Source organism: Vulpes lagopus, chromosome 2 (genome assembly GCF_018345385.1).
Source record: "Vulpes lagopus strain Blue_001 chromosome 2, ASM1834538v1, whole genome shotgun sequence".
NCBI classification, from domain to species: Eukaryota; Metazoa; Chordata; class Mammalia; order Carnivora; family Canidae; genus Vulpes; species Vulpes lagopus.
In genome coordinates, this window is record NC_054825.1 from 104,529,017 (window position 1) to 104,541,188 (window position 12,172).

At 41.3% G+C, this 12,172-nt stretch overlaps 1 protein-coding gene across 1 annotated transcript in view; it reads left to right on the forward strand.

The window, feature by feature from the left end:
• Nucleotides 1-12,172, forward strand: part of SNX9 (sorting nexin 9) — a 114,952-nt gene that overhangs the window by 41,585 nt on the left and 61,195 nt on the right. The window contains exons 2-3 of the mRNA XM_041743095.1: nt 8,144-8,230; nt 11,323-11,397. Of these exons, the coding sequence (XP_041599029.1) occupies nt 8,144-8,230; nt 11,323-11,397 (162 nt within the window). The remainder of the gene's footprint in view (nt 1-8,143; nt 8,231-11,322; nt 11,398-12,172) is intronic.

Genomic DNA, 12,172 nt, shown 5'->3' on the forward strand with positions numbered 1-12,172 from the left:
GAGTTTTAGAATGGCCTGGCCTTACAAGTGCTTGCCTTCAACTAAAGCTCTTTTACAAATTAATTTTAGTAGTATCATCCAGAGGTAGAGAAAATATCTCACATTTACAATATACATGGACACACCAAATAATACACAGACAAGATACAAACAAAACCTTAATTTTGTTTCTATTAGGTGCAGAACAATTTTGTTCCAGTATTCCGATCTTTATAATATGTACAAGCCTTGTGAGAGGAATAGGTGAAGCTTGGTAGATGGTGAGCATTAACCTGTTTCTAGAGTTGCAGTTTTTGGGTTTTAGGGGTTTGTAAAAGAAAGACAGGTGTTCCTAATTCCCCAAAGGCCTGGATTACAGCCTGAATATCAAAGGATTGGTCCATGTTCTTATTTTTTTAACATTTTATTTATGTATTTGACAGAGAAAGAGAGCACAAGCAGGGGGAGCAGAGGGAGAGGGAGAAACAGACTCCCCACTGAGCAAGGAGCCTGATGGTCCCAGGACTCTGGGATCATGACTTGAGCCAAAGGCAGACATTTCACCCACTGGGCAACCCAGGTGCCACTGGCCCATATTTTTAACTAAATTTGCTTCTTTGTATCAGGGAGAATTTTAACTAAAATGGGAACCAAGAGATTTATGACTTTGTAAAATATGTATAAAGCATTTTAACAAAGCCTTTTTTTTTCTGGGTACAAAATTAACCCTTGGCTTTAGTCTCTGAACATTGGCCTTTTGCAGATCACTTGACTAAGGGCCTAGGGGAAATTTTGGTCATCTATTTGCTTAGTGAAGCCAAAGTTATGAATATAGTCAATCTAATTACTCTCTAAATGGGGGTAGGGTAAAAGGATTTTATAGTTTAAAAGATCTGCACTGTCCAGAGAATGTGAATTCTTTGGCAGTTGGGTAGTCTAGGATACAGCTGCAGGAATGCCCAAAGTGGGCAGAGCCTGATCCCAGAGCCCTGGAGAGTAGGAGCTGTGCCAGCCTTATTGCCAGTCTCAGTTGCTTTTGTTAGATTTATATTCTGGCTTTCAGCTTTTACATGAGCATCCCAGCTACTTAAAACCTAGAGATTAGGCCAGAATGATCTCTGTAAATCTTGCGGGGAGAGGGAAGTTAAAACAGGCAGGTGAGTCTGGATTTTAAGGGGAATTTACTTTGGATGTGGACATTGGTTTTTAACCTTAAGGCTAATTTCTGTTCTTTTGTCTTGTCAAGGGAGTCCCTGAGGCTAGCCATTACACTAATAAGACAATTGAGAACTCTTTTTTCTTTGCTTTGCTTTGCTTTTTTAAATAACCAATTTAAAGGAACCATTATCTGGCCATTGGTGAGTAGGATCTATTGATAGCAATTCAAACCAATAAGCCTTTTAGTGCCTTAACCAAAGATGAAAGAGGCTTCCAGAAAAGGGCATAGATGACACAGACCCCATGATTCAAAAGTTTACTCCCAAAATTAGGCTAAGAAAGCAAAGGGCACAGGCCGTAAGGATGGTGCAGTGAAAATGCTGTCTCTAGTTTTGATAGCAAGAGAATGTGAGATGCCTCCGTCACAGGCTTACTAATCTGTAACACCAGGCAGGTGCTTCTGGGATGTAACTTTCTAGCACTGATCAAGCAATGAAGGTTGAGATGACAAAAGTTCCTATGGACTGAAACCTCTCATGATAGACACCCCCTGAGAGCTGGCATAGCTGGATGGAGAGCCTCAGATCCTCATCTGTTCAGCCGACCACCAAGGATGGTGGTGGAGACCAAAGAGCTTATTCTCATTAGTCATAAGCCGAGCTCTTAGGACAGAGAACACGATGAGAGGGAAAGTCTAACAGCTTTCTGTAAGCCTTGGGCCTCCTGGAGCCATACTAGTATCTAAGAGGGATGTGCTATGGGATTGGGGACTGTGTATTGTTTTAGAGTGGAGTGTACTTCATTGTACGGTTTACTTGATTTTGGCAAGTGATCTAGGGTCAATCTACCCTGTTCTGTGACCAACTTATCCTATCACGACAGTCTTCTTGGGGTAGAGAATGCTCTAGCAGCTTTTAAGCACTTGACCCGGAGCCACCAATTTTGTGGCTTTGGCTTCCAAGATGTCCCTTAGCAACAAGGATAACAAACAATGTAAAAGACACAAAGGAGAATGAAGACCATCTCTGGGAAGAAATGGGTCAGTAACCAAATTTAACCAAGGAGTCACTAAGCCCAAGGAACTAGTTACACAAACATTTTCTCCTAATGTCAATGTAGAAAGTAAGAAAAGGCCTCTCACCAGTCTCGCTCCATCGACTCTGAAGGTAGAGATTCTGGGAGACTGACATGGTAAGAAATCTCTCCTTCTGTGGCTGCTTGTCAGACGTTCCAGGATCTCTCAGCTGCAGTACTGTCCGGGCAAGTAGTGGCCAGTGAGTTACAGGATCCTGCCAACTACGCCAACTGTCCGCAAGCAAGAATTCCTGTCCCTTTCTAGGGACATTCCTGTCCTTCTAGCCAGACTAAGAATCAAATTAACATGAGACAGATTAAGAGGAGAAAATCCCAAATTTAACAGCATACATACAGGGAATCCACACAGACATGGAAATTTCAAAGATGGGCAAAGTGAGGCATATATGTAGCTGGGTGGTGGGTCTCCCCATCCACCGCTGACAAATCCACAGGCAGAGAAAGGAGCAGTGGTAAAACAAATGAATTCATTTCATTGAGACCCCCACTGGGAAATAGCACACTAGCATCTCAGATGGTCTCCACAGAGTGCTGGAGGTACTTCCCAGTTTATATGAGGAAAATGCGGGGCAATACGTGCAGGTGGGTACACCTCTTGGGCTCAGGTGTGTGGGGTCTCCCTGGCTCAGGGCAGACCTGATTGCTTCAGGGGGTAGTTTTCGTGCTCATCACAGATACTTTGCTCACAGGGTCTTTTGCCTGAATTTAGAGAGAAGCTGGACAGAAGAACTGAATCAGAAAGTTGGAGGTCAAAATGCAGGTGGATGAAGTCCTCCTTCAAATATGTCCTTCTGAACGAAGGAGAAGGGGGCAGGGTCCGGGATTTGACAGGAAAGGAATGCACTTCTCAGGGCAGTGAGAAGATATCTTGTAATTAGATGGTTGCCCTGCTGTACAGATGCGTCACTCAGATAAAATTTATCTCAGCGAGCGAGCCTTATTCTGGGAAAGACCCCAGCGTGGATTCTTTGTGTACCTTAGAGAAGGGCAGAAGTTTCCTCTGAGCTGCAGGGTCTCGATTGCCTTCAGTTTAGAATAATCCAAATACTAACATGGTCCACCTTAGAGCAACAAACCCAAAACGTGATAATCAATCCATGTTGTCTGGGAAAGAGTTTCTTAGTATGTGTGGCTGACTGGGACCTCAGCCCTGCCATATGTTAACAGCTTTCGTAATGACACAGGTGAAGCCATGGAAAGCGTATCTAACGAGCTTTCTGATGACTCTCGACAGGGAAGGATGAGCCGTGGTTGGGTATAGTTAGATGATGGCTTCAGAATCCAGAAAACTTAGTAGGTTGGAGCATGACTAAATCTAACAAGATAAAATTTTACAGGGATAATTTAATATTCGCTGTTTGATGCAATGTAACAACTGCACAAGCACAGATCAGGATTTAATTGAAATCATAGATTTTTTTAAAAAAGATTTTATTTATTCATGAGAGACAGAGAGAGAGAGAGGCAGAGGCACAGGCAGAGGGAGATGCAGGCTCCATGCAGGGAGCCCGATGTTGGACTCCATCCCACAACTCCAGGATCACTCCCTGAGCTAAAGGCAGATGCTCAACCGCTGAGCCATGCAGACGTCCCTGAAATCATATATTAATAGAAACCGAAAAGCACTTAAGTCATAATCATTTAGAGTAAGGACAAATACATCTGCATGTATTAAGGGCATAATAATGCTCTCAGTCTATTAAAGGAAGTCCTTTTTCTTCTTATGATCTTGATGGTTATGTAAAAGCAAGATATAGGAGGCATTAACTATATGATTTCACAAAAAGTCAAATGAGCGTGCTTAAGTAAAATAAGCTCGATGTTTGAGGGGCACCTAGGTGGCTCAGTCAGTGAAGCATCTGCCTTCTGGTCAGGTCATGACCCCAGGGCCCTGGGCTTCCCTGCTCATGAGGGAGCCTGCTCCTTCCTCTCCCTCTGCCCCTCCCCACTGCTCACCGTCTCAAGTGAATAAGAAAATCTTTTTTAAAAAACACAAGCTTAGCATTTAAAAAGGTGAACTAGTCATATAGAAATACCACTTACATGCACAACATCGATTCTCAAGGACCATGTTAATAAAGGATCTGTCTGTACTTTGAAATTTTTTAAATTTTAGTTTCTATTTGAGTGTCTCTGTTTTTAAAATGAGAGAGCTACACTACCGAAGATTTAGAGCTTTTCCCAACAGTTAATTGTGATTTATGCAAACCAGAGAAGCAGATGCTTAAGAATAGGGACTTGTCTCCTGCATCCTGATCCCCACATGAACTTTTTTGCTTGGTTGGTTGGTTGGTTTTTTGTTTGTTTGTTTGTTTGTTTTTGTTTTTTTGGGGTTTTTTGTTTGTTTGTTTTTTACATTTTGAACTAAGAGAATTAAACATTCTCTTGTTTGTTTTTTACATTTTGAACTAAGAGAATTAAACATTCTCTTGTTCATTTTAGGTTCTAGTGTTTTCTTTTTGCAAAATAGGAAATGCAGTCGTGTATTTATTATATCCAGTGTTTGTCTTTATTTAGAATGTCTTAATAAATCTTTGGTTTGGGATTATTGGATTGTATCGACTTGAACTGTCTTCGTTGTGCAACAGGATCTGAACTCACATTAGCTTAGGCACCTGTGGAAATGAGATGTTGGCTCTTGTGTCTGACAGCAGGAGACATAGCCTCAGGCTTGTCCTTCAAGTGATCACCTCAGAACATTCTTTCTCTTTGCCATTACACTCCACCAAAGATGGACTTTCTCCTACCTCAGCTGGTTAGCCTTTGACAGCATTTTCAGAGAAAAAGACCCATGCTTGCCAGAATCTGTATCAATTTCTGGGAAAGAGTTCTCCTTATCCCTATTTGGTTTATATGCTTACCAATGGCATGGAGTCAAGCAGGAAGTTTCCAGAAGGAAGGGACATGGAGCAGACAACATAACAGATGTTTACAACATAGCCAGAAAGTATGAATACTTTTATACCTCTCTCTCTTCTCTCAAAAGGAAACAATGTGTTAAGGATGATGGATTATGCACATACCAGGTGTGTGGTGGCACATTTTGCATTCCGGTGCCTGGAACATCTGGAGCTTTGGATCCGCTAATGTTTATTTTTATTTGCAGCTAGGTAATGGAACTGATGTTTAAGATTGCAGTCTACTATCCCCTCACCTTCATCTGTAATACTTTTTGGTATTGCCATTGGAGAAACTAATTGTTGTTGACAGTATGTGTTCGACATACAGTATCACATCATCTGCCCAGGAACCAAGTAGAGGTTTAGCTTCTGAAAATACTTGAGTCATTTCTTAGAGTGTAGCCAACACTGGGGAAAGCAGTCAGAAAATGGACCTCTTCTCGAAGGCCACCTGAAGCATAGTGGGACTGATGGGCAGTCGGGGTGGGGGCCAGCATCTTGGAATCCTGTTGGTGGAGGAGAGGAGCAGTCAGATGGAAGCCAGATACAAGGATGGGAACGGGAAAAGCAGGTGAAGGGAGGCAGTGCCCCGAAGGTTTACATTCTAGGGGCCTCTAGGCTACCTAAGCTTGGGAAAAGTAACTGCTCAACTTTGTTTTCTGTTGACACATTTATGCTCATTTGGGGATGTGCTTTTTTCATTCTTTTCATTCTCTAAAATTTCTCTCAATTCTAATTTTTAAGAAGCATCTCTGGGTTTTGTTTTGTTTTGTTTTTTAAGGCTTAAATCAGTGTTTACATAAACCTACAGTGTTTATATACATTTTTCCATGGCTTAAAGTTCCATAATATTTAAATGTGTAAGGGAGTTTCCAGTATTAGTTTTTGACTTGTTTCATCAAGTTGGACATTTGGTACACAAGAATAGTCTTTGGTATTCTGTAGTGGGGATTAGCTAGATTTAGCTGCATTAAAAAAAAAAAAATGTTAAGCAGGATCCTTAAGGAACAAGAACCAAACAGCAGGTTGTTCATCTGGCTCATTTGTGTATCCCAGGAAGCCCACAGCCCTGGGGCCTGTGCTTGGCCCAGGGACCCTCCTCATGCATTTATCTGTATCTGCCCTTGTTGCATGAGAAATTGAGATTGGGGTGATGCGATTTTTTAAAAAAAATACCCCACAACGTGACCAACAGAATTCTAACTGCTTTTGCAGCAGTATGAGAAAGAGCCATCAACACAGTCTTGTCCCATGTAATGACTCCGTTCAGACTTCTTAGCGCCTGCAACCTGCTCCCTATACCCCCTGCCCAGCCTCTCAGGATGGAAGTCCAGGAGCTGATGCCAGTTTTGTGACTAACCATTTGTTTCTTTCTAACATTTTGTTATGAAAAAAATCTCAAATATGTAAAAATAGAAAAATCAAAATCATTTTCTATTGAACACCATCCACCTATCATCTAGATTCTGTAAATAACATATTACTCTACCTACTTTGTTGCATATTCATCCCCCAGTCCATTTTATTTCTTCTGATGTATGTCAAAATAGTATTTGGAGGGGTTTTTTTTTTTTTAACCTTTACCAGTAGATGTGAATCCTTTATCCTTGTTCTGAGTATTTCAGGCATCATTAAGCAAGTGTGGGGGAGCACACTGGCAAGCAGAAGGGCCTAGCGCAGTTCTGACCATATGGTGGGTGTTCAGCAAGTATCTTGTTAAATGAGTGCAGTTCTGTTAGTCCTATTTGACTAGCTCTGTACATATACTTGAACTTGCCACTTAGGACAGTTACTTTTAAAGTAATTCATCGGTTTCCTAGGTACATGTTATCTCCAGTATATGAGATGGACCTTCTTTTATGAGATGGTCCATGAAAGACGATAATTTAGAATTTGAAATGGATTAAAATATATTAAATACTATAAAAATATATATATCTATTGTTTACAACAGTGATCATCTTGGAATAAATGCATAGCGGTATTCCTAGAATCCATGTTTCTGGGTTGACACCTTTAGGAACCTCTTGAGGAAGAGGCTGAAGGAGCAGCCCCACCTCCCGTCAGCTAGAACAGCTTAAGTCTGTTTGCCATGAAATTAAGATTTTGTTGCAGGAAAGGTTTGAAAATCCCAGCTGTTAGGTTACCTGACCAGTATACGCAACCCTGTGTAGGCTTCCGTATAGGGTGACATATTCTAGGAGAAGAATGTAAGTATATCTCGCTACCCAGATCTTAAGTTCTGAGTTTAGTTGGCTAGGGGTACCACATTATTAAAATTCATCCCAGTGGCTCTAGATAAAGAATAGCGAGAGTTTTCACTGCCAGGGAATAATTTGAGCATGTATGCATCTTAAATGAGTGTACACATGTGTGTCTGTATGTCCCTTCAGTCCCTGAGATTGAGTGTGCCCAGAATGAATGATATCTCCATTTCCACTTCTTACTTCCTTAAAGAAAGGGTATTGGGGTACTTAGGTGATGCAGTAGGTAGGATGTCTGACTCTTGGTTTGGGTTCAGGTAGTGAGCTCAGAGTTTGAGACTGGGCCCTGTATTGGGCTGCATACTCAGTGCGGAGTCTGCGTGAGATTCTCTCTCCCTCTGCCCCTGGCCCCATCACTTGCTCCTGTATGTACTCATGCACGTTCTCTCTCTTTTTCTCAAATAAATAAATCTTTAAAAAAAAAAAAAAAAAGGTACACTTCGCCCCCTGGATAATAAGGGTGTGTTTTGAGAACATTTTGGGGGCTGGTCCCTGAAAGCAGTGTAGGCAGCTATGAGAAACCTTCCCTGTTTCCAAAACAGAGCAGGGGCCCTCACCATTAGTATCCTCTTCCTCACAATAGGGCTGATGAATCATTTTGGTAATATGTCTTCCTTTATTTCAAAAAACCACAGCCACAGTCATGAGTGTTTGTTCATACCAGCATGTTTACAAAGTGTATGATAAAGATTGGTTTTTTACTGTGAAGTTTACATTTGTAACTTCCTCTGTTGCTATTCTCAACAGGCTCGGGTTATGTATGATTTTGCTGCTGAGCCTGGAAATAATGAACTGACGGTTAATGAAGGAGAAATCATCACAATTACAAATCCGGTAAGAGAATGAGTAAGTTTTTAAATCTGATTTGCTCTTAAGGACTTATATTTTCAATTTTATTTTTTTTATTAAGTTGATCATTCAAACCCACAGGAATTTCTTCCCTGTTGTTTATGAAGTATTGATGGTGAAGTAAGACTCTATTTTATAAACATTGAATAAAAGTTCAGTGCCCTAAAGGTAGTTGTATGGGGTTCCATCAGGCAGAAATGGAAAGAGATGTCCCATACAGATCCCAGACAGAGCACAAGTGTAGAGATTTGGAAGTATGGTTTCCTGGAAGTCACAGCTGTGGCTGATTAACGGCCTATGAGCCAGGTGTTTGGCTGAGTACTACACATGTATTTTTGATGTGTTTTCTCCATGAACTCTATGAGCTAGGGAGTTTTTTTTTTTTTTAAGATTTTATTTATTTATTTATTCATGAGAGACACACAGAGAGAGTCAGAGACACAGGCAGAGGGAGAAGCAGGCTCCATGCAGGGAGCCCAATGTGGGACTCAATCCTGGAACTCCAGGATCACGCCCTGAGCTGAAGGCAGAAGCTCAACCTCTGAGCCACCCAGGTGTCCCGAGCTAGGGACTTTTAATCTGTGTTTTACCGATGAAGGTAAGACGTAGAAGATAAGCAACTTGACCGGGATCATTCTGTTTGTAAGCAAAGATCCAAAACCACATCTGTTGGGTCTCTGAGCCTCTGCTTTTTCTCTCTTCTGGGAACTCTACATGTAAACAAAGGTCCCAGGGGTCCAGGGCACATATATACCAGTAGCAGACAGGCTCAGAAAATTGACTTTTTGAGCCAAATCAGACAGGACCCATGGGCCAGGCTGTAGACTTTGGACTTCATTTGTAAGTAGTGGGTTCATTTAAGGGTTTTATTTTTGATGTTGTTGTTAGGCAAATGAAGTGGTGAGATGTGCATTTCCAGGAAATTAATCTAGCATAGGTGTATTGAGTGAACTGGTGTGGCTGGAACCTGGGAATGTAGCTTAGGTAATAGCAATAGGAATTGAAAAGAAAGCTCTCCACAGGAGGCTTTGCCAAGTCAGACCCAGAGGACTTGGTGCCAGATTAGATACTGTTGGAGAAAGAAGAGATAAGGATCCCTGCGACGTTTGACCTTTGACTTGAGAGAATGGTGGATTTATTAAAGTATGTGAGTCAGGAAGAAAAACTTCTTTGGAAAGATTAAGTGAGTTTATTGTTAGATATGTTGAGCTTGAAGAACAGTAAATAATTAACCCTTTCCGGTAGCTTTGCATCAGTTTAAAATGGAAATGTTGAGCTGGAGGTGAGAGCTGGAGATAGGTCGTCTCTCTGGATACCTCCAAGACTAGCATGTGAGGAAGGTTGCCAGGACAGCTGGAGATGTGCTGGGAAGGGAAGGAGGAGATGCAGGCGTTCCCCTAGGTCAGAGGGACAGAGGGCTGGGGGAGCACAGAGACCCAGGAATGACCAAGAGGATAGAGGTTTCTTGATGTTATAGTATTTTCAAAACCTGTTTTATATGTTTTAGATACAAAAAAAAGAATTACTGGGTAGGAAAAATATATGTAGTTTTAGATAATATGCCAAGTGTATATAAGTACTTAGGTTCTATTTTTAATCATAGGAGAGATTAAAGATTCTTTATCTGATTTTTTTTAATGAAGAAATAATTTTCATTTCTTGGTAAAACAGTATTTTAAGTTGCTGTCATGGTCAAAAATGGACAGAGTTGTGGTTTAAAGTGATTTTTAAAAAAGAATGTGTTATTGGGCACCTGGGTGGCACAGACAGTTAAGCATCTGACTCTTGGTTTCAGCTCAGGTCATGATCTCAGGGTCATGGGATGAAACCCCATTTGGGCTCGGCACTGTATGAGATTCTCTCTTCCTCTCCCTCTGCCCCTCTTGCATGTGTGCTAAATAAATAAAGTTTTCAAAGAAAAAAGTGTTACCTACACTCAGATATTAACTAATTGAGAAATGATTTATGAACTTAAGACAACTCTTCAGGTAAAAAAGTAGGACTTTGTGGAGATAATAGATTGAAAAGTAGAAATTCTGGTATAGAATATTTTACAATTTAGTTTAATATCACTTATCCAGAAGAACAAAGGAACCATGTGTCAGTTAGCTTTTCCTAGATACTAGCTAATCCCAAAGTTTAGTGGCTTAAGCAAACAACCATTTGTTGTTTTGCCTAGGGACCTTCAGGTTGAGCTCCCGCATGCGTCTGCAGTCAGTCACCTGGTGGGCAGCTGGGGGTGGAGTGCTTTAACACATGGTCATTCAGGTGTCCAGCTAGTCCCCTGATGAAGATTTACTGGCTTTGGTTGGGGCGTACAGGAGTTTGGGCCCTCTCTCTGTCATCATCTAGCAAGCCAAATTATTCACACAGCAGCTCTTTTGGAAAAAGTGTGCAAAGCCTCCTGAGGCTAGACTCTGAGAAAAAAAACATTCCATATTTTTTTCTACCTCACCTCATTCTCTTGACCACAGAGGTCACAAAAGACAACAGAGATTCCAGAAGTAGAGGTGTCATTCCACTTCTTGACAGTCGGAGCTCAAACCATTTTTGTCATCTGCCCCCGACCAGTTAATAGAAGGGAATTACACACGGATAGGACTCCAATCCTTTAAATGGACTACTTTTCAGTCTTTGATCACTTGTTTGATTTTTCTTGTTTTTATATTATATCATTTTCTGGAGTAAAGAGAAGCCTTAAGAGTTTGTAACTTTGGGGGCACCTGGGTGGCTTAGTAGTCAGTTAAGTATCCAACTGTTGGTTTCAGCTCAGGTCATGGTCTCAAGACTGTGAAATCCAGCCCTACGGTCAGGCTCTGAGTTTAGTGGGGTGTCTGGGATTCTGTTTCCCTCCTCCTGCCCCTACTCCAACTAATGCACATGTGAGTGTGTGCACATGTGCATGCTTTCTCTCAGATAAATCTTTTAAAAAATAATTTATAACTTTGAACAGTGCTAACTCTGTGGGAATAAAGGGCTTAACATTAATTATTTTTTCATGTATAACAAAGCAAAACTTCTGCAGGAAATTCCAACTATAATCTTTTTTTTCTCTCTCTCTCTTTAAACTTTATTAGGATGTTGGTGGAGGATGGCTGGAAGGAAGAAACAGCAAAGGAGAACGCGGACTTGTTCCCACAGACTATGTTGAAGTAAGAACTTACTGTCATAAAGCAATTAAACCTGGTCTCTGTCAAACATCTTTTTATGGATTATGGAAAGTAGCAACTTTATTTTTAATAAAAGAATTTCCACTGTAAAGTAATATCTGCTAATTATATAAAATGTGAAAAATGCAACAAAGAAATGTTACCTGTAGATGCAACCAGGCTCCAAAGAGTGACTCCAGATATTTGGATTAAGTTCCTTCTAGGAAGAACAACTTTTAATTAATCTGAATAAATGTCCCTATTTTACCTTTGTTTATATTGTATAATCACTACTGTCTACACTGTTTATATTATAGAGTTCATTCACAAAATTGAAAGTTTTAAGTAGCTCTGCTCTGTCTGTGCTGGTTTAGTACCTATTTCTCAGCTCTTTGTCCCATTCCTGTAGATGGAGGGTCTTGGATGAGCTCCTGGGAGCTGCTGCCTCTTTTAAGCTGTGTTTCCATAAATGTCAAAGTTAGGGATCCAGCCCCTGGAAGGAACCCCCTTTCCCTTCTGCCTGGGACATACCCTCTCAGCTGGAACCCCGCCCCATCAACCTCCTGCCGCCCTCTACTGGTTGTCTGTAGGTCACTCAAACTCGAGTCCTGGGTACTTAGTCAGGTTGCCTCTCTTCTCAGGTGACCCACCAAACCCAGGTTGCCTGGTGCCCTGTGGGTAAACTGGGAGCGAGATCAAGAACAAAGTGCCTGTGGTTTCCCTCCAGCAGGAAGAAATAATGTCCTGGGAGGATTTTTACCTGGGTGCCACCTGCAGA